This window comes from Electrona antarctica (genome assembly GCF_951216825.1).
Source record: "Electrona antarctica genome assembly, chromosome: 20".
Classification (NCBI taxonomy): Eukaryota; Metazoa; Chordata; class Actinopteri; order Myctophiformes; family Myctophidae; genus Electrona; species Electrona antarctica.
The window spans coordinates 28,239,934-28,267,830 of NC_136801.1; the positions used below are offsets into that span (position 1 = coordinate 28,239,934).

Below are 27,897 nucleotides of genomic sequence, written 5' to 3' on the forward strand. Positions count from 1 at the left end.
TGATAAAATACCACAATTTTTTCTGTGTCTCATAGGAAGGCTGTGGGCAGTTCAGAAACCCGTCCACCAGTGACATCATCGATGGTGAATCCAAGCTAATAGAAACTGCAGGATTTATTTTCCTGAAAAGTTGCAATGCAAAAGTTGAAGCCATCGTTCTCACGATAATAAAAATCTAAATATATTTTAAAACAAATCTTGAAAAAAAATCTGCCTAATGATGATGTCACTGGTGGACGGGTGTCCGAACTGCCCAAAGCCCTCCTATGAGACACAGACTGAGTAGGAAAAAATGGTGGTGTTTTATCAAGAACATTAGTGAGGACCAATTATATGAAGAGATGTTGAAAAGTGGTGAAGTGGTCCTTTAACAATGGTTTCAACACAGACATCTTTTTAGAGTACAACATTGTGCTTCAGTATGTTGACAAGCTTCATGGAGATGCAAATGTTCCTTTCCAGCTCGATTTGGCACCTGCTCACATTGCCAAAACTACTAGTAACTGGTGTACTGACTATGGTATTATTGTGATTAACTGACCAGCGAACTGGCCTGACCTAAACCCCATAGAGAATCTAGGTTGTATTGTCAAGAGGAAGATGTGAGACATACAACAATTCAATACAAATGCATTTACGGCTGTTATCAAAGCAAACCTGGGTTTCCATAACATCTCAACAGTGACAAAGGCAGATCACCTCCAAGCCACGTCCCATTGATGAAATAATTTGTTCAAAAGTAGCCCAGACCAAGTATTGACTGCATACATTAATAATATATTTTTCAGATGGTCGACATTTCTCGTTTAATAAATCATTTTAGTGGTCTCATAAAATATTCTAATTTGTTGATAGGATTGTTTGATTTTCATGAGCAGCCTGTACGCCATAATCAAGATTAAAACAAAAAAGGTTTTAAATACTTCATATTATGATCAATGCATTGAGAATATATTTAAGTTTCACTTTTTGAATTATATTAGGGAAAAAAAGTGAACTTTTACACAATATTCTAATTCATTGAGATGGACCAGTATGTCGTCGAAAACCAAAAACTGATCTTTTTCATCTGCTTTCAAATTTGAGAAACTAGATCGGTGCCCGTTGGAGTCTCTACAGTGGTGCCGGTTGGGCACTGGCCTACTAGGAGCGATGCAAGTTGGAAATGCATGCCCCACCCAGATATGTCTGTGTCCCTTTTATGCCCATATATGGAGTTCTTTGTCAGGCATGCCCAAATATGGAGTCTATGCAGACGTCAGAATGATGTCAGAACAGGCCAGCTCCATATATGGACACTGGGCAGGGGCCCTGACCAGAGCCGGGGCAGAGGCCTTTTTGGGGCGGTTCTGGACAACGGTGGGTCCGACCGACTCGATCCATGGTCGAGTGTTTTGTCAGCACCATGCATTGGCCTACTCTACAGGTACTTCTACATTCTTGAAAGGGATTTTGAATGTTGAATTCTTGACTTTTTAGCAGCACCTGGCTTTCATAACAATTGCAAATGTAGAGCAGAAATGAGGGTTGAACCAACATCCAGAGCCCTGCAGAGAGACACACAATCCAAGTTGTTTTCAGAGTTTCCCATGGTGTCCTCGTTCCTCATTTTGAAAATGTAAGACTTTAAGAGAGCTTGATTACAAAACTTTCTTCAGGTACCGAGATAAGATCCTCTGTAAAAAACGTTAGACAAAAATGGTCACCCAAAATACCACTTGGGTTACTATAACAGTCACCCAAACTTGTCATTAAAAATACGTATTTCTCTTGGAAGATTTTTATTCTTGTCCAAGGGGGGGGGGTGGAGACTCCAATACATTTGTAATGTATGTGCAGCTTGGAATATCTTTAATCATTAGTTGTACACATTACAGGTCAAAACCTCTTTCTGTGCTTTTTAATTACTGGAGCAGAAATGGCTTTAAAACAGCCTCCAAAAAATAAAACAGTCTGGGGAGAGGCAAGCATAGAGAAACCTTTACTTTTTAATTATCACACATTTAGAAAATGAACCACACTGTACAAATGTTGTCCACCTTGCAGCAATAATACAGGTGACATACTGTACGCGCATGATCCCAACTGACCTCAAGCCCTTTACAGACCCGCTACAGAAAACGAGACGATCAATTTCTCAACTTCAACCGATAATGGAGTTAAAGCTAGTGTGGGCAAGGTCTCTTGACTCGCTCCGTTATCAGAGTTCTGGTCAGGTCTGTTCAAGTGCCCAGGGTTGGGAAATGGGGGGGGTGGGCTTGGGGGACTGGGGAGGTAGGGGGTTACGGGGCAGTTTGGGATCAGGCAGCAGCAAGTCTATGGAGGGGTATAAGGGTCATAACCCTCCCCTTAAACACCCAAACCAGCACTCACCACGAGTCCTGCATGGGTTCAGTCACATACATAAATTACAGTTGAAACAGAGTACAGTCTTATGTCTTTCATCTCATTCCAGTGGGTCGTCTAATATTGTAGGACTGCACCTCTCTGCTGGCAGTCGGGAGCTCTGCGCTGTCACCTTTTGTTTTCCATCTTTCCTGGTTTTCCACGCTGTCGCCATGATGCAGGTAGGCTGTAGCATGCAGTAACACCCCCCACCCCCCCTTTTTTTTAATAAGATGCAGTACCTCCTCATTGGCTGTAGGCTAAATTCATTAAGGTTTGCGCTATGCAACAAAGGATGAGAGGAAGTTAAGTTTGTTTTTCTCTTTCGTTTTCTTACAAGTGTCTGGTTCATATTTACATTATGAAAACACAGCAGGAGGTGTTGGTTGGTGTCTGTTTGAGTCCTATAGATCCACTTAAGTTTTTTGTCTCAAAAGGACGGGTGAGTATGTCATTCTCCTGACCTCCTGGTGGGACAGGGGAGGTCTCCATGGGGGGATCATAGTTCATCCCTGCGCCCCTGTCACTTCCATGGCTGTCTTCTGATTCGGTTTACATCCTCGCACACACAACCACCCCCTCAATAAGCTGCAAGCAACATGTCCGTCATCACGTCAGAGGGATTCACACTTTATTACTCAGACATTAAAAAGAAGAAAGAACAAAAAGAAAAACTCATAAAAATAAAATAAAAAGAGTAGGGGAAGGGATGATATTTAGGCCAGGTAGCTGTATGTGTCTTTTTCTCCATCCACTCGCTCCAGGTATTCCTTCTCGATCAGGATGTCGATGCATTTCTGCCCAATGGAGGGAGACGAGAGACAAGAGGTAAGAGGTGATGAACAGAGAGAGAGAATGATGTGTAATTAATACCAGGAAGGCCTGGGTGGTGTGGCAACGTTAACGATGTTGGAAACATGTTCTAACATTAACAGCATTTAAATATGACATCAGTACCAATATAAAATATCTCATGTAGTTCAGTGATATTGTTGTAGTAGAGGTTGAAATCTATGTTTCAAATGATTACTTGACGGGCTCTGGGTTGAATGCAGGAAGAGGTGTGTGTATAGGCTCTGGGTTAAATGCAGGAAGGGGTGTGTGTGTGTTTGTGTATAGGGCTATAGGCTCTGGGTTAAATGCAGGAAGGGGTGTGTGTGTGTTTGTGTATAGGGCTATAGGCTCTGGGTTAAATGCAGGAAGGTGTGTGTATGTATAGGCTCTGGGTTAAATGCAGGAAGGTGTGTGTATGTATAGGCTCTGGGTTAAATGCAGGAAGGTGTGTGTGTGTGTATAGGCTCTGGGTTAAATGCAGGAAGGGGTGTGTGTGTATAGGCTATGGGTTAAATGCAGGAAGGGGTGTGTGTGTATAGGCTCTGGGTTAAATGCAGGAAGGGGTGTGTGTGTATAGGCTATGGGTTAAATGCAGGAAGGGGTGTGTGTGTATAGGCTATGGGTTAAATGCAGGAAGGGGTGTGCGTGTATGTTTGTGTGTATAGGGCTATAGGCTCTGGGTTAAATGCAGGAAGGGGTGTGTGTGTGTATAGGCTCTGGGTTAAATGCAGGAAGGTGTGTGTGTGTATAGGCTATGGGTTAAATGCAGGAAGGGGTGTGTGTATGTATAGGCTATGGGTTAAATGCAGGAAGGGGTGTGTGTATGTATAGGCTATGGGTTAAATGCAGGAAGGTGTGTGTGTGTATAGGCTCTGGGTTAAATGCAGGAAGGTGTGTGTGTGTATAGGCTATGGGTTAAATGCAGGAAGGGGTGTGTGTGTATAGGCTATGGGTTAAATGCAGGAAGGGGTGTGTGTATGTATAGGCTATGGGTTAAATGCAGGAAGGGGTGTGTGTATGTATAGGCTATGGGTTAAATGCAGGAAGGTGTGTGTGTGTGTGTGTGTGTATAGGGCTATAGACTCTGGGTTAAATGCAGGAAGGGCTGTGTGTGTGTGTGTGTATAGGGCTATAGAGCGTCGCGGTCCCGCCCCCTACCAGGGCCCAGGAAATGATTCCCGTTCATTTTCCTCAGACATTTCAAAAAGTATTTATTTAAAGACATTTTAAGCCTCTACAAAGCCAACTCGAGTTGTGAGAAATCATGACAACAAACACAATTTGCGACGCTCTATAGGCTCTGGGTTAAATGCAGGAAGGGGGGGTGTGTATATACCTTGATAACAGGGACCCGAGGTTTGAAACGGGAGGACAGCTGGTTCAGGACTTCAGCCAGAAGCTGCTGATGTTTCAGCATCTTCCTCATCTTCATGATCCTTACAATAGCAGCCTGAACACACACACACACACACACACACACACACACAGAACATAACACAACAGTGAGACCTCTGAACAAGACTTTAGGAGTTCCAAGATACATTTTAACAGTGTACAGAAACTAAGAGTGAAGAACACACACCTGTATGAGCAGCTTGCGGTCCTCTTCGATGTTCTTGTGTGTCGTCTCCTGTTCCTGTTTCTGTTCCGTTTTCATAGGGACGTTGATGTTCACCCGCAATTTCTTACTGCATTTGGACAAAAACACTCACTTAAAAATACTGACACTCACTCCGCATACACTCCTGTTCGGTGTGCATCGGTTCAGTTTTATATATACACCATATTTTCACTTAGGAGGAAAATACAATTAATATCTCAAAAGGTTATTCTAGGGGGGACGGACATAAAATATGTAATAAACGAGACTTCTGACGTTTTTTACTATTTTCAAAAACATTTTAAAATAGTTCAAATAGCCAATCTACAAGCTCACAACAGTCAAAGTAGATCAGAGTGTTTTGAACTGTAATTGGCATGCTTCAATTCCCACACTCTCAAAAACATGTCCAATAGCTGTGGAAAGTCAGTGAAAGAAAAGAGAGTTAAGAAAAAGTAAAGAGTAAGAAAATGTGTTGAATCTCACTTCTTGTATCCGAGGAAGAGTTTGATCAGCGTCTCTGGTTTAAAGTCCACTTCATCCACGTTAGCGTTCTCATCCTCCAGGACCTGGTGGGAGAAAGGAGAACATGCTGTAGAGAAATTCACCAAACATTTGCGTGTGTGCGTATGTACATCTGTCCTCGCCACAAAGCCCAATGTAGTTTATAATGAGCAGACTTGGCAACATGGTCTGTAGCTTGGACAGATCTACAAGCCCACAATATTAAATATAAGGTATTAAAAAGTTAAATCCGACTAAACCTGCAGATACCCCGTTACATGTATTTTGTCAGAATGAAAAATAGGATTAGATTGTAGCTTAAAACAATTGGATCACATCTCAATTTCTGGGTTGAAAATTCTTTAGACCCCGACCATAATTCTCCACATTGGTTTAATTAAATTTGGACAAAACGGTCTGTAGATTAGAACAGATTGAATGAGACAAAGTAGTGTGTTTATATATATATATATATATATATAGCAGGCTACAGGGTTCAGAGTAATGCAATTGCTGACATCATTCTATACTGCGCTAAAAGACAGAGCAAATCTTTTATACAAAAACTAAACTACAATCACACTCACCAGCAGCTTGGATTTTAACAAGATCTGCAACACCTGTGCAAGAATGTCCTGAAATACAAATAAGAAGCAGTTTAAACACTAAACCATGTAAAGTTAATGTTGCAATGGATTTTTTGAAGTACAGGTATATATATATATATGGTGGTGTTAAGCATTATGTTATACTTTAGCTATTGAAAAATAGCAGATCTACAAGTGCCGCGCTACGAGCTTGTAGGTCTGCTATTTTTGAAAAATCGTGAAAATGTGGCCCAAATCTTTGAATGTACATATTCTTTCAGAACGAACGTTTTTAACTAAAATCTTTGCTTCTGGGGTGGACGGAGGGGTGGACGGACAACATATTTTCAGATGGGGGTCCGTGGCCAAATACAGATAATTCCGGGGGTCCTTGACATGAAAAAGGTTGAGCACCACTGACATAGAACGTTTTTCATGATTTAGAAGGCATTTGTAGAATCGTCCTCGGGTCAAAAATGGTTTAATGGTTTTTCAAAAAATGAATTGTTTTTCTTCCTGAAACAGATTCAAATGTTTGGATCTGATGGATAAGATCAGACAGAGAAAGGTCTTACTGTTTTGATCAGATGGATAAGATTAGACAGAGACAGACAGAGACAGGTCTTACTGTTTTGATCTGTGTGCTGTCAGTGAGCTGCTGGACTGTGTACATGTCCTCCGTGTTGTACTGGAGCAGGATGGCCATCTGGAATGTAGAGGCCTGCAGAGTGTACCTGTAAAACACACACACACACATATATTGACCTTAAATATTGCATTTAGTGTAATGCAGCATTTAAAAGGGGGACTAGACAACATTCAGCCACTAGATGTCGCACTTTTACAACACTCCACTGAACTCCACTGAAGAAGTGGGGCTTGAGGGACAACGCAGCGCGAGTGTGGCGAGCCAGAGCAATGTGCCGAACACAAACACCTGCCCCCTGAGCAGACCACCTTCGGAGGCCGGCCTCTTCCATGTGGGACCAGAAACAAGGGGCGTGGCTACTGGCTACACAACAGTGGGTAGGACATTTGAGGATGATAAACAAAATAATAATAAGAAGTTTCATTATTTCTCGGTCACCTCTATAAAGCAACATATGGCACCCTAAAGAATGCCAGTGCCAACCCCTAGCTAGTCACCACTGTGGCATTACATCATACAGCACGTACCTGTTCTTAAAGCAGTTGGTAACCAACTCTCCTTTAGACAGGTGGTAGAGCCAGGTGAGTTTACGCCCACTGTGTCTGCTGGCGTAGAACGCTGTGAACCGCTGGTAACTCCGCTCCAACTGTGCACACACACACACAGAATATATCGTAATTATGTTTACAGTTGAAGAAATGACAGGTTGAGGCTTTAATCTTTTCTTTTATGAAATATCTGAAACCATTAGTTTTATGGAAGATGCTTATAACTGAAATCAGTCGGGGGGGACTGAGAATTTGAATCCATGCACACACACAGAAATGTGACAGAGGAGAAAGAGATTGAAAGGATTGAAAGAAGGCAGACCGACTACTATCAGAGGATTATCATCTCTACTTTATTCTCCTCAGAATACAAAGACTAGTTATGTTTGGATGATGTAATAACTATGTTTTAGGGGTCAGAGGGTCATAAGAACAACACTAAACTGTCTGGTACAGGCTCATAACATGCGTGACAGCAGAGTTATCAAGTTATCGTGTGTGTGTGTGTGTGTGTGTGTGTGTGTGTGTGTCTGTCTGTCTCACCTCGGAGGGCAAGGCGAAGGTACAGGACTGCTGGAAGGGCCAGGATCCAGAGCTCAGAACCTGGATACTGAAGTCCACTGCAAACGCACATGCAAACACACAAAACATATCAGCAGCCCATCAACCATTGTTCAGGTCCTATAATCTATACAACTAGTTGGCTACAGCTGGCTTTCAGGAAGTGTGTGTGTGTGTGTGTGGGGGGGGGGGGGGGGTGGGGGCTGCGCAGGAGTGAGTGGACCATTATAGACCAATTATTGGGACAAATTATCACACATTGATTAGAGCCTGAATGGGAACACAATTCGTCTTATCAAAACCAACATGTGTTAGGGTTAACCTAAACCTTGTGTGAGTGTGTGTGCACGCGTGTCAGTACATACAATCCAGTGGCTCCGAGTTGGACAGGTGTTTCTTGAACTGTTCGTTGAGGTCTTTGCTGACTCCGATATCTTGGAACATCCTCTGCAGTTTGGACGTGTACTCAAACCCACACGCTTGCTGAAAAGGACCAACACATACAGAAACGTTTGGAAAATTAGCCAAATCTTAAGGGTGAATTCCCTACATGTGTACTGTGGTCCCTGTAGCTCCCAGTCTCCACAGTTAGCCTGTGGAGGTTGGAGATGTGTGTGCGTCTTCTGATACAGTCACCAGACACTCTTTTTTCACAAGGAGTTTCACAAGGAGAGCATAAAGGTGCATTCACACCAGGAGTTTCACCAGGAGAGCATAAAGGTGCATTCACACCAGGAGTTTCACCAGGAGAGCATAAAGGTGCATTGACACCAGGAGTTTCACCAGGAGAGCATTAAAGGTGCATTCACACCAGGAGTTTCACCAGGAGAGCATAAAGGTAGCCTGGTATCCAGCCTGCTTCGCTACGTTCGGCGGATTTTTTTTTCTCTCTTCGCTTATCAGTCTGGAAAGCCTCCCATTGGGAGGTTTTGCAGAACTACACTAGAACTACATATGTTACGTAGTCAACGTCGTTGCTGATTGAATGTTGTTCCAACGAATGAGAGTAGCGTTAGGCAACCTACGTCATCAGCCAGCGCCACCCTCCATGCTTTTCACACGCAGTAGCTGCGCTTTGCTATGACGTCTCACTGGTGCTTTGTCCCGCCCCGCACCACAGACCAATCAGAAGCCACGTTAGGTTTCGAAGCTTTTGGCATGTCCCGCCTCCCTTGGAGATAGGAGGCTTTCCAGACTGATAAGCGAAGAGAGAAAAAAAAATCCGCCGAACGTAGCGAAGCAGGCTGGATACCAGGCTAGCATAAAGGTGCATTCACACCAGACAGTCTCAATCTCGTCTACAAGTCCTGCTCATTGTTTGAGGCAAGACAAATGACCCCGTGTTCACTTAACTTCCCCACAGCTCCAGTGGAACGGCAGCCACTTGATCTGTCCACTTAAAAGAGTCGCCACTCTCCCGGAACGAGTTCATTGAGCAGGTTGCACATGTCACAACAGTAAGTCAGTTTTGCGACCCATTTGCCCCTCATTGAAACATTTTGTCTTGACTGGAGATGGGGTTCTCATGTCAGTGTGTGTATAGAATGTATTCTACTAGAATTTCGCCGCCCTTCGGGCGGCTCATCCTAGTTCCGTTGCAGCGCAATGGGAAGAAGGAAACTGCGAGATTTGACAGACTCCACTTCATGTTTCAGCTGTGTTTTTAAACCCAGTATTGTGCCCTTCACATGTATTAACGGATGGGTATTATTATTATTTGTTGTATTTTATTTTCACATCAAAGCAAATTAAATTAAATTAAAATAAGCACACATGAAACTGCTTTTTACTGTTTTGGTTTACTTACAATAAGTTAGTGTTTTTGGAAACCAGAAGATGTTGAGAATGGAGCAGAACATACTGTAGTATATTTTTGTGGGGACCTTGACTGCATTATAGTAGGCCTACAATCTTTTGGATTGCAGTGACCCCACATTGTTTCTTCGGGAACAATATTTGTAGTTACAATGAGGGCTACATGAGCCGAAGGGAGAGAAACACGTCGCCTCTTTCCAGTCCGTGCGTGGCTGAATAACAACGGATCGCATCGCTGACTGACATAAACGCACAGTTACAATTCAGAGGCACTTCAATAAGAAAACTCAACTAATAACGCTTGTGTGTGTTAATCTGCCCGATGCTGACGTTAGTATATAATGTTTAGATTGTTTTCCTCTTGTACATGCGTTTGTGGGCACAGTGGCAGGGGGTGAAAAGCCGATTTGTCCCATGGTGTGCACTGCGCAACTGTGCAGTGTAAAACATGCTGAAATCAAACCACACACACACACACACACACACACACACACACACACACACACACACACACACACACACACACACACACACACACACACACACACACACACACACACACACACACACACACACACACACACACACACACACACACACACACACACACACACACACACACACACACACACACACACACACACACACACACACACACACACACACACACACACACACACACACACAAATCCTCCACAGTGTGATTACGTGTCTGCAGTGACACTGATGCGAGGTTACAATGAGTCCGTGGTGTGGTGAGACTGGGAAAGGAATAATGCGCGGAAGACCTTGGCATCCGACTGCGCGCGTTGTGTCGATGAGATGTGCGCGTTGGGAAATACCGCACCGAAGCACACTCGCCTATTAGTTTGCATTGCATTTGCACAGTGCGCTCAGTGCGATAATTCCGAACGTGGCCGTTGTGGGGGTGTGTGGCTGGCTGGCCTGTGTTTGGCTGCGTGGGGATCGCCATGTGAGGGGGCTAGCCAATAAGGGCCCTGTGTTGCATGTGGAGAATTGTGTAGGTTAGTGTGTGTGGTGTAGCCGAACGGGGTGGTGAGAACATGAGGGGGATGTAGCACAGCAATCGGTGACCCCTACATTAAGCTGTGTTGCTCCCAAGATGCAGTGCAAATGCGTGTTGTAGCAACCGTAGTCAATGGGAAAACAGGATGCAGTGTTGCCAGGTCCGCGAATTGTAAGCGAGTTGTAAGTAGCGTGTTGAATGGCATTTTTGCTGGGGTTGTTTTCATAGACCTGGCAACAAATTAGGCGGGGGTGTCGGTGCTTGTGGCGTGTTTGTGTTTATTATTGATATTGATGTTGTTTGTGAGTGTGGACGGGAGGCGGCTCTAGTGGCAGTGCAATGACAGTTTTTACGCGGGTGTTGTTGAGTGTGGCCGTGCGGCGCGACATGAGGAGATAGCCGTGGATCGACGCGGAGGGTAAGGCTGTGTCGTGTTAGTGTGTTGTTGCAGTGTGTGTTGCAGCGTGTTGCAGCGTGTTGCAGCGTGTCAGTGACGTAGTAGCTGGTGACTTTATTTTCCTGGTTTGGGCATTGGGCACACCTTTTCAAATGTATAATAGATAAGAGTGAGTGAGTGAGTGAGTGTCTCTCCTGACCTTTAGTTTGGAGATCATGCTAGCCTCAGCGTCGTCGCTAGCACTGTTCTGGTGGACCAGGCGCTTAGCTAGCATCTTAGCATAGAACTTCTGGAACACATCCTTATCCTCGATGTACTTAAAGACCACCATCTGGTAACACATACACATTGCATGTTGGGGGGGGGGGGGGGGAATAAATACAATACAATAAACAATGTATCAAGTTAGAAAAACATGAAAGCATTGCATTGTATGTGGGGTTTCTAGCCGAGGCCAACTTGCGACCCCTGTCCCCGGTTAGGCCTTTCTATACAAATATCTACCTAGTTAAAAACTAATCTAATGACAATAAGCACATGCAACATATTAGTGTTGGCCGCTTTGGTTTGATTTCAACCAGTATTTTACATTTTCATTAAATATTTTTAGATCAGTTAATTTTTTGCTTCAGTAGAATGCAGTCACATCCAGTCAAATACGATTCAAATCTGATTTATTTCTCAAATCTGATCTTTTGGCCCGACCGTTCACACTGCATTTGCCAGAAGTGACCAGATCGGATCTGTCACAGATCTGTGTTCAGACTGATTTTACACTGGCAGCCAAATCCAGAATCAGATCTGTGCCACATCCAGATTGGAAGCAGATTTGTTTAAATAAGTCTAAACTCAAACAAGTCACGTGGAATCCGATTTAGATCAGGTTCAGACTGAGACGGATCTCCTGAAATCAGATTTGAAACCACCTTTGAATGTGGCTCAAGCCGCATTTGTAAAAATCCAATTCCATGTGGCGTATTTGTGTTTAGACTTATTTAAACAAATTGGATTCCAATCTGGATGTGGCACGGATCTGACTGAGGCTGGATTTGGCTGCCAGTGTAGATGGGGCCTTAGCAGGGCTTTCCACAAGTGTATCCTTTTTATTGAAAATGATGACTGACCAAAAGTGGCTTTGCTACCGTGCAGTTTGCCATTCGCTGATCCCCTTGTGCTGACTCTTATTAGTGCGAGACTATGTCACATAAGGACAGAGTACTGCTGGGGCGAGATCAAAGCATCCCTATGTATTTATTTGCCTAGATGACGTACTGTTTTGTACTAATAGAGGTCAGAGTGTCTCACCACTTGGTTGAGTGTATCCTCCAGTTCTGCCTCCTCTGGGTTCTTGGAACTAAAATGGACAGACAGAAAGACACAATGTACATCCATTAGTTTCTGCCTATATAAAGGACCTCAACAAATGCAATAATAAATGCATTTGGAAAACATGACTGATTTCAATCAGTCATTAAAGTTTCCACCGTTCAAGCCCCAGAGAAGCGAGGAACAAGGAAACAATGTGGTCACTAAAACTCGCCTCCCATTCACTTCCTTGTTAGAGATTTTTTTTCAGAACGTCAATCTCTCTCCCTGTATTGTTCCACTGTAGCACCGACCACCATTCAATTTTCAATGGGCTCCAACTACTGAACAGATTAACGTATTTAGAAGCGTTTGGGGCCTGGGACTTTGTTTGGTAAGCCTACTCACCTCTTTTTAAGCAGCGAGTCACAGTATCTGGCCAGTAGTTCAGGAGACTTGCTGGAGGACTGAGCCATCTTAGTGACTGCATTGTTGTTAATGAAACGACCACAAGCCTGTAGAGACACAATGACAAACAACACTCAATGCGAGGTGCATACAAGGAATTATCTAGCAGGTTCGCTTTTATTACAGATTACTTTTTTCCAAAAAATCATCTTAACTGATACATCTCAATCATAAAATGTTGATAAAACATGGTAATGAAGTACAAAAGTATGTAAAATACTCATCACACAGGCATTTACATTTTGGTAGCACATGTTTTAAATGACACATCAGTAAACTAATAACTTGATTATTAATACTTTACTTGATTTCAATTGATCAATTATGGAACTAATTATTTTATCCCTAAAACCAGCATTACACATACCAGCTGACTACTTACTTACAAAGTGAATGGACAAAAAGGACTCGCAACAGAACACTGCAACAAAATTACGGAGACAGACTCCATGCCTGCAGAAGGTCTTTGACCGAAACGTTGCCTAGATAAAGTGTTCGCATTGCAAATTCAGACGGTGTGCGGGTCTTTGTGCACTTGTGCATTTTTTCTGGAGACAGACTCCATGACATGCTAGAACCCAGACAAAGCTCAAAACTGAGGAATACGGCGTGCCACTGACCTTGTCGAGGGCAGCCACAAAGCCAGCGTCGTTGTTGAAGGCAGACATGACCAGGGCGTTGTACTTCTTATGAACATCCAACGTAGTCTGGACATAAACCTTTGGGTCCTGGGACAGACCGTCAAAACAGTGCTCTTTGGTTTGATCGGATACCATCATATACTTTTCCATTTTTGTTGTTTAAGTGTGAAAATCCTCATTCTTATTACAAATAGCTTGTTATCTTCGCTACATTGGATAGCTGTGGTTATGGGTATATTGTTCAATAATTAGTATTGTGCAGAACAATTAGAAAAATATAAAAAATATGCGGCCATAACCTTTAATTCATATTTCATCGCACAATTGTGATGCTCAACAACAATGTAAAAGAGCAATTTCAACTGAAAAAAACATGTCAAAGTGACAATCGTTGTTGAGCGACACCATTGTGTGATGACTTGTGGATTAGTTTTAACATCAGACGTTCTTTTTGTCAGTGGCGTCCATACGTTGAGTGCTGCTTCTCCACACTTCTCAATGGCGGCCAGGCCCTGGTTGTGGATGTGAGTCTCCAGAAGTTTCTTCAGCTCCCCCAGACCGTCTGTAATGCGCGACACCAGGTTGTACATCCTGCCCAGGTCTGACAGAGAAGAGGACAAACACATGCATGTCTAATTGGAGCCGTCATTAATACATCTGAACAAGGGGGTTTTGGGACCCACTTGAAAACGAGTTGCTGCAACTCAAGGGAAAAAACATCACTAAATCTTGATCAAAGGTTTCCCATTTGAGGCTGCATCCGTTTCATACACTGTACTGATTCACTGTCACCTTACGTGATCATATAACTATACATGATATATTATTGACGCCATGAGTGCTGCCTTATCATACTGTATGCCCAATGGTACTGGATGCTGTGTAGAAGCACAATAAATCTGCCTTGCAAAACCTTTTAGAGGTTTCTTCCAGTTGTAGTAGTTTATTTAAATTATTTTGTTGCCACTGTCGCCGTGCACTTGCTGATGAGGTCTGCAGGTGGGTCTGCGTAACAGTATGGTCTTGACTGATCTACCTGTTGTCTTTAGACAACTTGTTATTTATAAATAAAAGTTATTGAAATTGATGCATGAATCAATGGAGGAGCCCTACCTTCATTCTTGTCAGCGTCCAGAAGGTTCTGGAACTCAGTGTGGAAGATCTCCAGATGTTTCTCTATGAGCACCTGTTCACACTTCCTGGCCAGTTCGTCCTGAGTGGACTCGTGGAGGTAAACCTGAACGCGACGCTGTTCCTCTAGCAGACGAGCCTCAGCCTAAATACACGCACACGTGCAATACAGAGCCATACACAAGACAGACAAACGAGCATGCATACACACACCCATACATAGATAGCATTAGGGACAGCACCAACAGTCAGTAATAGTGGAAGAAGTCATAACAGCACTAATCGCTGTAGTAATACTAGTAGTAGTTCGGGTTGTCCCGATCCGACCATGTGATCGGAATCGGGTTCGGGAGCAAAAAAACATGATCGGGACATCCCTAGTATCAATATTATATAATCCATATGATATTAGACTGGATATTGTCTGTGACTTTGGATATTGTACTATTGTGATATCAGATATGGCAAGTGTTCTATAAAAATCACACCTGTGTGAACTGAGTGGTGCAATTCCCCCCCCCCCCCCCTCTCTCTCTCATTAGCACAGTCACAAACAAAGTCACAGGTCACAGACATTGCTGTTCCTTGGAGTGGTTGCACCACTCAAAAATAGAAATATCGGATTGGCAATAATCGTATCGGCAGATACTCAAAATCAAATGATCGGAATCGGATCTGGAGCACAAAAAAAAACACGATCCCGGGACATCCCTAGTAGTAATACTAATAGCAGTAGTAAAAGCTAGTAGTGACAGCTATAATGCAAGCAGCATTAGTAATTTAATATTAGGCGTGTGTAATAATAATAATAATAATGGCGTACCTTCTTCATGTACTCTGTGACGGGGTTCTGTAGTAGGAACTCTGTGCTCTCTCGCGTGTAGAAGCGCTCCGTGTCGGTGAGGAACTGACACTCAAAATACTCCTTGTAAACGGACAGCGTGGGGCCTTTGGCGAACGCGTCCTCCTCATTCAGACCCAGCTCAACTGGAGAGAGAGAGAGAGAGAGAGAGAGAGAGGTCAGTCACAGCATGAATCACACACGCATGGAATAAAGCTAAATGAAATCTCATGGCTGAAATTGAATTGAATCATGTTTAGGCAGTGATGCAAATAGGTTTTCAATGTAATGAGTCCCGGGATTCAGGGATGGTCTTTTAGATGAGTCCCAGGGACATTTTATGAGTCCCTCTTCAACGATGTTAGGAGTCATATTTTGCTATTTTTGCAAATTTCAGCATTTAACTCCCATTTCATTTTATATGGTTATAATGTGGTTAAATTCATGTAGAAAACAGAAGAATAAATTATTATAACTAAAGCTAGCAAAATAAACTAGAATAAAAAACAATACAGTAGTACAGTAGTGCATCCCGTGGATGCAGAGGTCTTTGTTTTATTGCGTCCCTTAACTATAAACTGCATTTTGGGATGCAAAATGCACCCTATTTTAATCTCTGTTTAGGTATAATCATTCTAAAGCTATGTTCTACATAGGTCCAACCGGTTGAAGACATCACAGTTTGGGGCTTTACCTTTTGCGGCATTTCCAACACCATTTGCGTTTATGGAAGATGCTTCTGAACATGTATTCTACTGCTAGTTTAACAACTTCAAATACCCTTTAATCTTAAAACTACTAATGACAGAAAAAAGCCGATCTACAAGCTTGTAGATCGGCTCTTTTCTGTCTATTTTCTGAGCTACATGCTTCATGCTTGTGAGCTACATGCTTCCATGTGTGCAACATGCTTCCATATAAGACATGCTTGCTTCTATGGAATCCAAATGACTGAGATCACTAGTGGCGTCTGAGAACTTTAATCCATGCACACGCTTTCCACTGAGCTCATTGCCCCAGGAAATGAACTGAGCAACACCACCAAGAGAAAAGCGTCTTTGTCTGCACTTGCTTTTCACCGACTTTATAACTTAAATGCTATTGATCTCCTAAGTTATTACTGTATACCGCTTTATAGTAACACTTATCCTGATTGTGTTCGTTTAACCTGGTACTTTTGTAACGGCCTATCCACGCGATGCGTTTGGGTGAGTCGCTTACCACCGCGCTGTGATGTCATGTTGTCATTTTCGGTGGTCACCTTATCACCGAAAACTGGAGTCCATAAGTGGCAGTGGATAAGTGTATGAAATGATAAGGGGTGTATCTGTGTCTGTGGGTGGGGACCTATTCTTTACAACACATCACCCAATGACCTGATCTCTATAGAAATTGTTCTAAATGATAATTATCATAATAATAAATAGGGTAAGAGCTTTCTGTTCTCCTAGGCCTTTAATGGTTAAAATGTGTGTGCTAATATTTGTATGAGTGTGTGCTTATGATTAGGGTACTGTATATTTCTGCTACTTGACTTGGCGTATTTCACTACTACTTGATAAAGTGAGGCATATCGAGATCGCACCTGCATGCAATGTGCTATACAAAAATAATTTACTTTGAGTCTAATTGTAAGCCACTAGAGAGCATACACCATTCAAATATTAAAAAGATATATATATATAAGATATATTTAAAAGCACATGACCAATTTGTCAAAAGCATGTTTTAAATCAAATCCGACGTAACTAGAAACCCCGTCCATAAATACAGTAACATGACATGATCATGATGAATTGACACTACACATGGGTCATCATCGAGAGGTTAACGTACCATAAGACTGAACCACGCCACTGATGAGTCTGGTGTTAATGGTCTCTCCGTTCCTCTCCCTCTCTATTAGCTTCAGCACTGCATTTGTTACCTGAGAGAGAGAGAGAGAGAGAGAGAGAGAGAGAGAGAGAGAGAGAGAGAGAGAGAGAGAGAGAGAGAGAGAGAGAGAGAGAGAGAGAGAGAGAGAGAGAGAGAGAGAGAGAGCAAGAGAGAGACAGTGAGAGAGAGATCATTGCTTTGATCATCATTGTATGTTTTTTTTTATCAAAGACCAATGAACCCTATCATCCCAATTCTGGGCATGTCATATGAGGCAAACATTGGTCAAAAATGGAAGCAAATTCCATGTCAACAGCCAAACTACTAGAAGCCCACAAAATGAGAAGCATCGTGAGCTGAGCTTGTAGATGTGCTATTTTCGCTATTCATTGTACAAGGGTTTCAGTGGTTAATTATCTTCTCTCAGATCAGCTAGCTAGACGGCATCACCGCGTGTCTGTGAGATCGAGTTCCACTCACCTGCTTGTTGAGGGGTCTGAATAAACACTCTCTCCATGTCACCAACGCCAGCTGGGAGAGGAGGAGGTGGAGGAGGGCGCAGGGTGGAAGATGAAGAGGAGGAGGTGGAGGAGGGCGCAGGGTGGAAGATGAAGAGGGGGAGGTGGAGGAGGGCGCAGGGTGAAAGATGAAGAGGAGGTGAGAGGAGGAGAGGAACGAGTAATGGAGAGGGAAGAAGAGAGGATGGAGAGGGGAAGATGTGGTTTGGGAGGACAGGAGAGCAGAAGAGGAGAATGAGAGGATTAATAGAAGATCAACGTACCGCATAAAACCACAAATTAATGATAGAGAATTAACATATGTCATCCTGTGCTGTTTTCATTTTAAGTGGTGGTCTGTCTGTATCCGTATTACTGCTACAGGCTGCTCCAGCGTCCCAATTTCCTCTTTATGGATGGATAAAAGCCTCATCTTATCTAAGCAGCAGCAGTTGGCACAGTTAGCCAGCACTGCCCACAAGCATCTGTTCAACTGACGAGGTGAATGGAGGACACCGGGAGACTTCTAAAAATATGCTGAGCACGCAAGCTCTCAGTCAACAACAGAATGCTTTATACTCAATCAGTAGACACTTAAACAGAGGACGCAGTACTACCAGGGGTTTGTCATTAAGCACTCCTGGGGTGAGGGTTAGACAGGCGTTGTGTGCCTTGCTTAAGGGCACATACTGTAGATGATAGATGAGGCAGTGAGAGGGCATCTCTCGTCACTTCGTCCAGCTAGCCCCGCAACCCAAAGCCTGTTACCCAAGACTTTTCGCTTGCAAGTTATGTATTGTTTATTTTTTCCATCTGCTGAAGCTACACTTCTGGACATTTTACACTTATACATGCGTTTCCTGTATGAAACCAACTGACTTTCCCTGTGTATTAACTCAGTTTCCCCAGGTGGGTGATTATAACCGGTGACCTTCCAACTGCAAGCTGTACACAGGGGGTACACACGCAGATCCGACGCACCAAAGGTCCGAAGCACGGGGACATGCGTTGCGATGCAAAAATGCGATGGTCGGACATGCGCTGCTCCCGCGCTTGCGGTTATGGTTAGGTTAGGGATTGAGGTTTCGGATCAATAGTATGTCGGAACTAAAGCCTGTACCCGTACACAGGCCGCCCCGTGTGTGTGCGCGCGCTTACCGAGTAGATCTCGTAGATGCCCTTGCGTCCCTCATCACACTCCCGTCGGACCCAATGGCGGTTGAGGTAGGCACAGATCCCATTGAGCACTTTACTGGAGAAACGGTAGTCCTCCCACTGTTGTGTATAGAACTTCAACACACACTCATCCATCAGGTCCTCTCCATCCTGGAAGGCAGGGATAGAAGGAAGGAAGGAGAGAGTTATAGCGAGATAGCGAGAGAGAGAGAGAGAGAGAGAGAGAGAGCGGGGAGAAAGGAGGGAAGGAATGAAGGAAGGAAAGATAGAGGAAGGAAGACAGGAAGGGAGGGAGATGGAGGATGAATGGGAGGGAGGGAGGGAGGAAAGGCAAAGAGATACGAAAAGAACAATAGAGAAAGTAGAATAGAAGAAGATGTGGGAAGAATGGAGGGGGACGAAAAAATAAAGAATTGTGTTAATGTAAGTTGACACTTCATTTTCTAATCTCTATTAAATTTACTTCCTTCACGTCCTATTTCAGCCTGACTTTCCAACTTCCAATTAACAAGTGCATGTAAACATAAGCCAAGTCCAAATCTGGTATGTGTTATACAGTGTGCATGTGTGTTGTTAATAAACTTTATATTATAAACCTATGTGATGTAGGGGTGCAATGATCGAGTTAGCCCATGGTACATCTGATTTTGAGTCACGTTTTTGTTCGTTTAAATTCTAAGAACCAAATTCTCTCCTTATCTCGAAGAAAATAAAAAATAAATCCATCGAGACAAATTCCGGAAAAAGAACGTTATGTCACGGACTTCACCGTGCGAGGGGGAGGGAGGGACCACCATAGTTTTTGGTTGTCTTGTCTTTGCTTACAAGAGTTGTCTCTCTCTGCTGTCATAGTGCACTGAGCTGGAGAAAACGGTTTGCGTTGGAAATTTGTTTTGAACGAGGCGAGCTCAAGCTCCCCTTGTCCAGACAAAGGTGACAAGGTTTTCTCAGGTGACACTATTTTGGCAGTAAGAATTAATCAGTGTAAAATCAAATGACTGCAAAAGTGTGCCAATTCACCAGTGTGTACTGAACAGTGGATATGGAACTGTACCATTCAATATCAAACCGAGAACCATCGCACCCCTAATGCAACTATGGACTGATGACGTGTGCATATAATGGACCGACCATAAGCAGGCTTCTTTGCTAGATTATGTTAGTGTGCATATTGTGTACTGTGTATTATTAAGGACTGACCTTAAGCAGGCTGGTTAAATAGTTCTTGAGGAACTCTTTGAGTCTCTTGTAGAGTTCTAGGCCTACAAACTGGGCTCCGCCCGGAGTGGTGGTCTTCTTGGAAGGCTTGGTGGCAGGTACAGAGCCCCGGCCCTGGCTGGACTGGTGCACACTGGTACAGTAGTTATATACATGTCTGAGGCAAGGGGTTAAGGCCAGTACAAAACATGGAAATAAGTGCAAAAAAAAAGCAATTACGTTGACGCGTTGTGTATAGAATAGATCATACACAATATGCACATCACAGATATGGATATTCTCGCTGTCCGGTGGAAACCTTGCATGTAAAACCATCGCTTTGTTATTAATATTTTAAAACCATTTAAAAATATCACACGTTGATAGATCTGGGGGAAGGCTAGCGCATAAACATGCATAGACGTCCTTATATAAACAGAATTTCCTCATTACAGACTAAACATGTCATAGTGAGTTTAAAGAAGCTGCCTTTGCAAAGCGTGTATGTCACAACTAATCTGGTTTAATCAGGGCCCTGTCACAGAATGGTTAGGAGTCACGTGCCTCCATGTTGTATGAAGTGGCACTAAAACGGAGATTGTTGTGAACTTGTGGTGAGATTGTGGCATCGTATAATTTTATTTCAGGTCTCCATAATAATTAGGGTCATGCAGACCTCGCTACACCAGAGGCCTCCCCGGGGATGTTTGGAGGGTGATTAAACTACAATTAGATGGCACACAGCAACAATTACTCGGCGCACAGCAAAGGGGAAGTTTGTGATATCATCATTTCTACCTCCCTGAACCTTTTCAACATTTTAATTTAAATATCACCTCTCATTACACAGGAATAAAGTGCTTTGTCATCGTTTAGTCAGGAAGGAAGAGGCCACAACAATTACAAACTGATTCTGCCATCGCTCTTCCAACACGGCAGAATGATCCTCCAAACATTTTGTGCAGCCTCTATAAACGTTTAGAATGTTCTAATGTTTAGAGATGTGCTCAATTCAAGCTCCTGGATCTACATCATCACAAGCAGTAAGGAGTGCATCTTTAACTCACTCTTTGAATTATTGCCTGAAGTCGGAATTCATGCTTATTGTACTGCAATTGTGTCCGTAAAATGCAAATATAAAATGTAAAATATAAAATTCATGATTCAGGTCAGAGAATCTTCAGACACCTGGGAGCTATCAGCGAGAAACGGCAAGCGTGAGATCGCCCCCAAAAAAGGCTCTAATAAGCAGAAATGTCAGTCAGGAAGCTGAATTGGAGCCGTTTAATTCTGCTGGATTGAACGGGGAATGATATCTGGGAAATGTCTTGCGAGATGATGAAGCATGTCCACTGGAGAGGAAAGTACTGCTTTCAGGCTGGTTCTAAGCTCATTCCTCCAGCTCACTTCAACTGGAAAAGCATTCTAAACTCAGATATTAGAACAGCGATTCTCAACCTGTCCTGAGGATATTGCAAGTGGGCCCCCAAATAATTGGCAAAACACTACTATTTTAAAGGTATATTCAGTGATTTCACTTAAACTATCTATTTTTTCTTATGTTTTGGATAATCCTCCCTACTATAAAGTGTGCTGACCATATAAGGAGTTCCTCCCTGTCCCCAGTGAGCCCCTGGGGTCAAAAAACCCTAGTTTCGGTTTGGGCTTTGGGTGGCAAAGCCTTCATCCAATAAGGATGAGAGGGGCCTTCCTCCAATCATGATCGAGTGGGGCGGGCATTGGTGCACGTGCTGTTGGTCTGTTGTACTTCCCCCAGTGTAGAGCGTGTGCATGTGCACATCTTGGTACAAATCACTGAATGCTCCTTTAATGATACTATACAACTATATTTCATAATATTAAAATATGTTAAAAAAGTACATGTATTCTTTTTTCCTAGTTTAAACTATTAAAAAACAGCAACACTAAAAGGCAGAGTTGAAAAATGCTGGGCAGACGCATTTCCTTGGCCTGTAGGGAGTGTGCATACAATGTTTTATGCAGATCAGTGCATGTAAAGACGTGACTTGACCCGTTATAGCGCCACTAGTGATGCGCAGGTCGCCCTGTAACCCGCGGATGAACGCGGGTCAGGTCTGAGCGGGTTTATTTTAAAATAAACTTCCTCTGAAAATACACACGACCCACTTAACTTGTTCAGTGGTCAGATGGGTGGGCCGCAAACGCCTTTGAGATTTTCATGTGGGCCCCGGTCCAGAAAATGTTGAGAACAACTGGACGTTTAAGACTGCAGGGACATCCTACAGCTTCACCTTGTGGCACCTGGACACTCCGATACACTAGTTCTGAAACTATACATGCAATTGCTGAATTGTACAGGGCTGCAACTGTCTTAAGACATTGTCTCCTGACATCTCACATCATTAGGGTAACAGTGCATTATTAGTGCAATTATTATTATTAGTGCCGAAAGAAAGGCTTTGTCATTATCATCTTAATATGATGATCTTGATGGAGTGATCCTTGTTTACGAGCATTACATTTACATTTACAAGGCGAATAATAAACAGGCATGGGGGGATTCCTTGTCACAGATAGACCGTGATTGTAATAGCTGTTAACCCTAAGTGGATAAAGAGCTATAAACTGCAAAAAATAGCTTTCATTCTGCAAACAATGCCCTTCCAGTATTATTTAGTGCATGTTTTATAATAGTGCTATTCGGTGGGGACCCAGGCCAGAAGTACTGGCATATTCTGTGAGTTATTTAGATCTGGCACTCTAGGGAACATAGTTAACTTCCTGATAGAATACTAAATTCACAAAATGAATGTCTCTAAGATTATAGTGAGAGTGAGAACTACCCAACTACCAGGAAAAGCCAGCATTGGTACGAGTTCTTCTAATCAACAACCTTTTCGACATCAATTCCTTCTCTCCTCTGACAAGTCAGGTGAGGAAAGATTCCTTGCAAATTAATACAAAACAAAACTAATGCATTCAATTTCATCCTCCAGACACTTGGTGTTGCATGTAGGCTTGGGAATTTCTTGGTAGAGATCCATGGAGAAATCATGTAACACACACAATCACACAGCCAAACACACAACCACAACCGTGCCTCCCGCACAGACTCCTCATTCTTAGCATGTGGGGGATACGTGTAGAGTTCCATGTAGCGAGCCTTGGCCATGCTCTGCCGCGTGTACACCTGCTGTATCCCGGCCCGCAGGTCATCCCAGATCTGGTCCAGCCCGATCTGTTTCAGTCCATGGGGATTCTGGGTCCGGTTAGAAGACATTCTGTCACCCTTCTCAGTCTCCCTACGTTAGCCTCCTCTCTCTCTCTCTCTCTCTCTCTCTCCACCCTCCCCGTCGCCTGTCGTGGTGCTTTCCTTGTGCTGCTCTGCTTCTCAGGGTGTGGTGTCCATCTGGCAGCGGCGGCACTTTCAGGAGAGATGGCACTTTGGTTTGCGGAGAAAGAGAGAAAAGGCTGCAGTACCCTCCTCCACGCACCTAGGTGGTGCTGTCTGCCAAGCCTCTGCCAAACAGCAACCTCAGCTGGTGGTGGAACTCCTCATCAGATGACCTGGGAGAAAACAGATCAAAAAGCAGAGGGGTTAGTTCATCAATTATGAAACATAATCACTTGATTTTAATAAATACATTTAGTGGGGAAATTGAAATTTTGGTTTTTCTCTTCGATTTCTTTTACAAAACAATCATTTTAATTTGTTGATTGCGACGGAAAACCTGCATTTCATGTCAGTCAGTCCGTCTGTCCGTCCGTCACGCCTTGTGACACGCTCTATATATGGCCATCTCCATATATGAAGATCACGACAGTGACGACACTGACCTCATCAAACCCTGGATACCATACATGGAGAAGACTAGACCTAGATCTGCATGCTATGGAGCCGGCCACCAACTCTAAAAAAGGTCCATATATGGGCATTCCCAGACCTGTTGTTTCAGCACGACCTCGCCATTTAGTGGTGAGGTCGCTTCTCGCCCTCAGGGCGTCTTACTGGTGTGTGTGTGTGTGTGTGTGTATATATATATATATATATATATATATATATATATAAAATAAAAACATTCAAACATTTCTCAATTATTCAACAGAATAATCGCTAGGAAACGAATCGACAGTTGCACCCCTGGGTTGTGTAACTGTGTTGATTGTTGAAGCAGCAGTTGACAGTGTATTATATTTGTTGTGACAGTGTCAACTCAGTTCAAAGCAGCGAGGAAGGGTTTATCCTTGGGACACCTGGCTCCCTGCCTGATCGTAGCCATGCCGACCAGACCCTGACGTCACGCTGCTAATTGCAGATTAGTCCACTGTACTACTTCCTCCTTCCCCGTTTTGCCTTCCTTCCCAGGGCTGCTCACAGAATAATCACATTTATTATAAACTACACTGTTACAACTACAAGCACCAAGCCCATATTGTTAAAGAGGGAGTGCCACGACTTTTTTATTTTTTCAGTTTTTCATGTCTATGAGGTGACAGTACTTCATTAGACACCCTGGAGTTGTTTTTATGTGCAATGGTGTATTGACTTTGTATTTAGGGTTTCTTCCTGGAGGCTGAACCCTTGACAGTCAAACGGGCCAATGAAATAAACAGTAATATAGTGACATCACACTATCAACCCCTCCCCCTTTATCATACAACTACAGCTGTGGGTGCGGCTTCAGTGCAGGTGGATCACCAACCATCACCACCCACCAGGAAAACCAGGCATACTTAATGAAATGGTGGGCGTGCCCACATTAAAAACAACAATTTAACAAATACTGTACACTTTTTTGAAAAAAAGTATACCTCCTTATATAACAATAAGACCTGATAATCACGTTTTAGGGTAGAAAAAAAAATCACGGCACTCCATCTTTAACATTACTGCATTTCAAAATGTACTTTTGGTATTTTAATGGTCCAAGCTCCAATCTGAATCTCTCCGATCAGCTTCTGGTTATTATTACAACCACTGAAAACATCTGAAGAATCTCACTCCAAAATAAGACACCCACCACCACCCCAATGCTCAATGTTATTTTAACCACAATTGTTTAACATATAAAGTCCTGAGACTGGACTGTCTGTGATCAGGCGTATTTGTATGATTTAGGACAATGGTTCTCAAAGTGTGGATCGGGGACAACAAGGGGGTTCCAGGGGATCATCCAGAGTTTGTAATCTTGTAGATCTATTTTCAAAACACTCGTTATCTCTCACTCCCTTCCCAAAGCAAGTCCCTATTGCTCAAAGTCACAACTAATATAAAACGCTGTGCATCCATCCAGCAGTCTCAGGGTATGAGAAATTTAATTGAGCGCTTCTCCAGGGCAGCTTACAGCATGTGCAACAAATAAATAAGCTTCACTCCCAGATCACTCCAAGTACAAATAAACAATAAAATGGAGTACTCTAGTCTGCATCCTGATTATCATCCCCATGCCCCGTCCACAGTCCTCCCCATTTTGACCAAACAAAATTTCAAAAACAGAACTAGGGAACCATGAACACGTTCCATTTCACAACAATGTAGACGACGTGTAGACTGACTAGACTCTATTCATACAACTCTTTTAAGTCCGTCTGTACTCGTTTCATTTAACATTGTCATCTTTAATCTCACATTCACAATACAAATGCACTGGTGGTCTCGCAGTGCGAGTTTCCGAGACCATTTGCGCAGTGACAGTGATATGCAGTAGGCTCAAAAGATCGTCTTCTTCTCGACCTTGTCCTAGGGGAGATACAAATACATATTTCCCTGTCCCCTGGACTGTCATGGACACCTCCTGTCACAAGGACTTCTCTTTTGGTGCTATCCCTTTTGGACTAAGTGTTTGACTGTACTCTGCTGCTGTTTATACATTCTGTCTAATAAACTATCAATCAATCAATGAACGAGGCCCACCTTTAGAGGGCTAAGCATTGAACTCTGACCTCCCAATATCACACACACACACACACACACACACACACACACACACACACACACACACACACACACACACACACACACACACACACACACACACACACACACACACACACACACACACACACACACACACACACACACACACACACACACACACAAAAATCAGTAACAGCAACTGCTTGTATTTCTTAAAACGGTCACCAATGACACTTCCCAAAACAGGACATGAGGTCTTAAGAGATTAAAAAGCAAAGCTGTAATTTCATCTATGTATGCAGTTCGGACACAAGGAGGAGGAAGTATAATATAAATGAATGCTGGTGTTTGCAGCGTCAACATCTTTTGAGAAAGAGGAGGGAGAAGGACTTGCTGCAAGAGCAAGGCAGAAATAAAGAGTGAGTGAGTGACAAACAATGAGACATAAAACAGAGACAAGAGGGTTTCTGAAGGCAATAGGAGGAGAGCGCGAAAGCATAACAATGACAGACAGAAACATAATTGGCTTATGTCCATATTTTTTATAGCTTTTGTTTTTATGTTTTTTGTAAATGATTAAATGAATGCCCTACTTTGTCACGCTACAGTGTCACACAAAAGTAGCAAAAATAGACTATATGCTAGCTCAAAACGCATCACATGTTGAGCTTGTAGATCTGCTATCTTTTTTGCTACTTTTGAGTTTGAATCCTGAAAAGTTACATTTTGGACATTTTTTGAGGACTTTCTACCTGACACAGCACGAAATAGAAGATGCACTGGAGGACAAGGAGAGAGATGATGGGCAGGCAGTGGCACTCAGTGGGATGGAGAGACAGACAGAAAGACGGACAAACACACAAGAGATGGGAGTGTTCATTATTGTTGACACAAAGGCGGTGGAGGAGCTAAATTTAGTAACGCATTCCCTGCTATTAAGACCAATGACTCTGGATGTGACCAGAGAGAGAAGGAAGGAAGGAAGGAAGGAAGGGAAGGGAGAGAGAAGTAGATGACAGTGGTCTGAACTATTCAAGTCTGGTTAAACCGTGAATTATCTTACATATACATAAGGAAAGCTCTGTCCGTCAGTCACAGTCAAGTCTGTTCTGCATGGTTCTCCTCAGTGGATTAATTAATATGAAGTTTGTATTATTAATTAAGAGTTTGGACTGTTTAAAAACTTCTGCCTATTCTCCTTTATACATTAGAGAATAAAAATGTAAGACTTGCATAATGAGAATGGAGAGAGACAGGAACACTCTGAGGGAGACATCAGTGAAGAAACAGAGCTTGTGTGTATAATACATTTTGACACCCTCAAGAGTCAAATTAACACTCTGGATTTTACTGTACTATTGCAGTACCCAACCATGGCCAATCAGATCGGACCAGTCGCGGTCTAAAACTATACTATATCGGCCTTAAAAAAAAATAGTCGGCAGTTGTCGGAAAAATAGTGGCGGCAACGGGATTCGAACCCAGGAGGTGTGGATTAGGACGGAATCTAATGACTAGACCAGCACGCTACCGAATTGGTTTTCAGGCTGTATTTGAACGTGAAAATGCCCCGCCCTGCAGGATACCTACTACTACTCGCCCCGCCCTACTAGTAGTCAAGATCTTGCCCCTCACTGGTGAAATTTCCAGGAGGAAAAACGGCCGACTAGCGCCGATAGCAGGCGAACGGCCGATAGTCGAAAAGTGGGCGGAGGAAAGTCGCCCGAAAAGATACAAATAATTAATCTTTTCACCCGATACCGGGCGATTGTACGTTGTGTAGGCCGATGTTCGCCCGCTGTTAAAAAACGCACTGTAAGGGGTTGACACTAAGGTCTCAGAGGCACTTTCATGTTCTACTTGCCCTCAGGTCATGGCCACTTGCCCCCAAAAGATTTGCGTTCATTTTAACTTGTATAATATATTAGTGTTTTTTATGAATAAAAACTATATAACATGA

General features: G+C 43.1%; 1 protein-coding gene across 1 annotated transcript in view; it reads right to left on the reverse strand.

The window, feature by feature from the left end:
• Positions 1 to 1,970: 1,970 nt before the first annotated feature.
• Positions 1,971 to 27,897, reverse strand: part of LOC306912637 (cullin-1) — a 38,003-nt gene continuing 12,076 nt past the window's right edge. The window contains exons 2-22 of the mRNA XM_079489005.1: positions 23,161 to 23,587; positions 20,042 to 20,216; positions 18,824 to 18,991; positions 17,649 to 17,699; positions 17,130 to 17,220; positions 15,276 to 15,439; positions 14,435 to 14,597; positions 13,792 to 13,922; positions 13,301 to 13,408; positions 12,621 to 12,727; positions 12,213 to 12,261; positions 11,107 to 11,238; positions 8,034 to 8,151; positions 7,651 to 7,727; positions 7,087 to 7,205; positions 6,539 to 6,644; positions 5,911 to 5,958; positions 5,306 to 5,388; positions 4,802 to 4,907; positions 4,556 to 4,669; positions 1,971 to 3,182 (exon numbers count right to left, since the gene is read on the reverse strand). Of these exons, the coding sequence (XP_079345131.1) occupies positions 3,102 to 3,182; positions 4,556 to 4,669; positions 4,802 to 4,907; positions 5,306 to 5,388; positions 5,911 to 5,958; positions 6,539 to 6,644; positions 7,087 to 7,205; positions 7,651 to 7,727; positions 8,034 to 8,151; positions 11,107 to 11,238; positions 12,213 to 12,261; positions 12,621 to 12,727; positions 13,301 to 13,408; positions 13,792 to 13,922; positions 14,435 to 14,597; positions 15,276 to 15,439; positions 17,130 to 17,220; positions 17,649 to 17,699; positions 18,824 to 18,991; positions 20,042 to 20,216; positions 23,161 to 23,300 (2,331 nt within the window). The 5' untranslated portion in view covers positions 23,301 to 23,587 and the 3' untranslated portion in view covers positions 1,971 to 3,101. The remainder of the gene's footprint in view (positions 3,183 to 4,555; positions 4,670 to 4,801; positions 4,908 to 5,305; positions 5,389 to 5,910; positions 5,959 to 6,538; positions 6,645 to 7,086; positions 7,206 to 7,650; positions 7,728 to 8,033; positions 8,152 to 11,106; positions 11,239 to 12,212; positions 12,262 to 12,620; positions 12,728 to 13,300; positions 13,409 to 13,791; positions 13,923 to 14,434; positions 14,598 to 15,275; positions 15,440 to 17,129; positions 17,221 to 17,648; positions 17,700 to 18,823; positions 18,992 to 20,041; positions 20,217 to 23,160; positions 23,588 to 27,897) is intronic.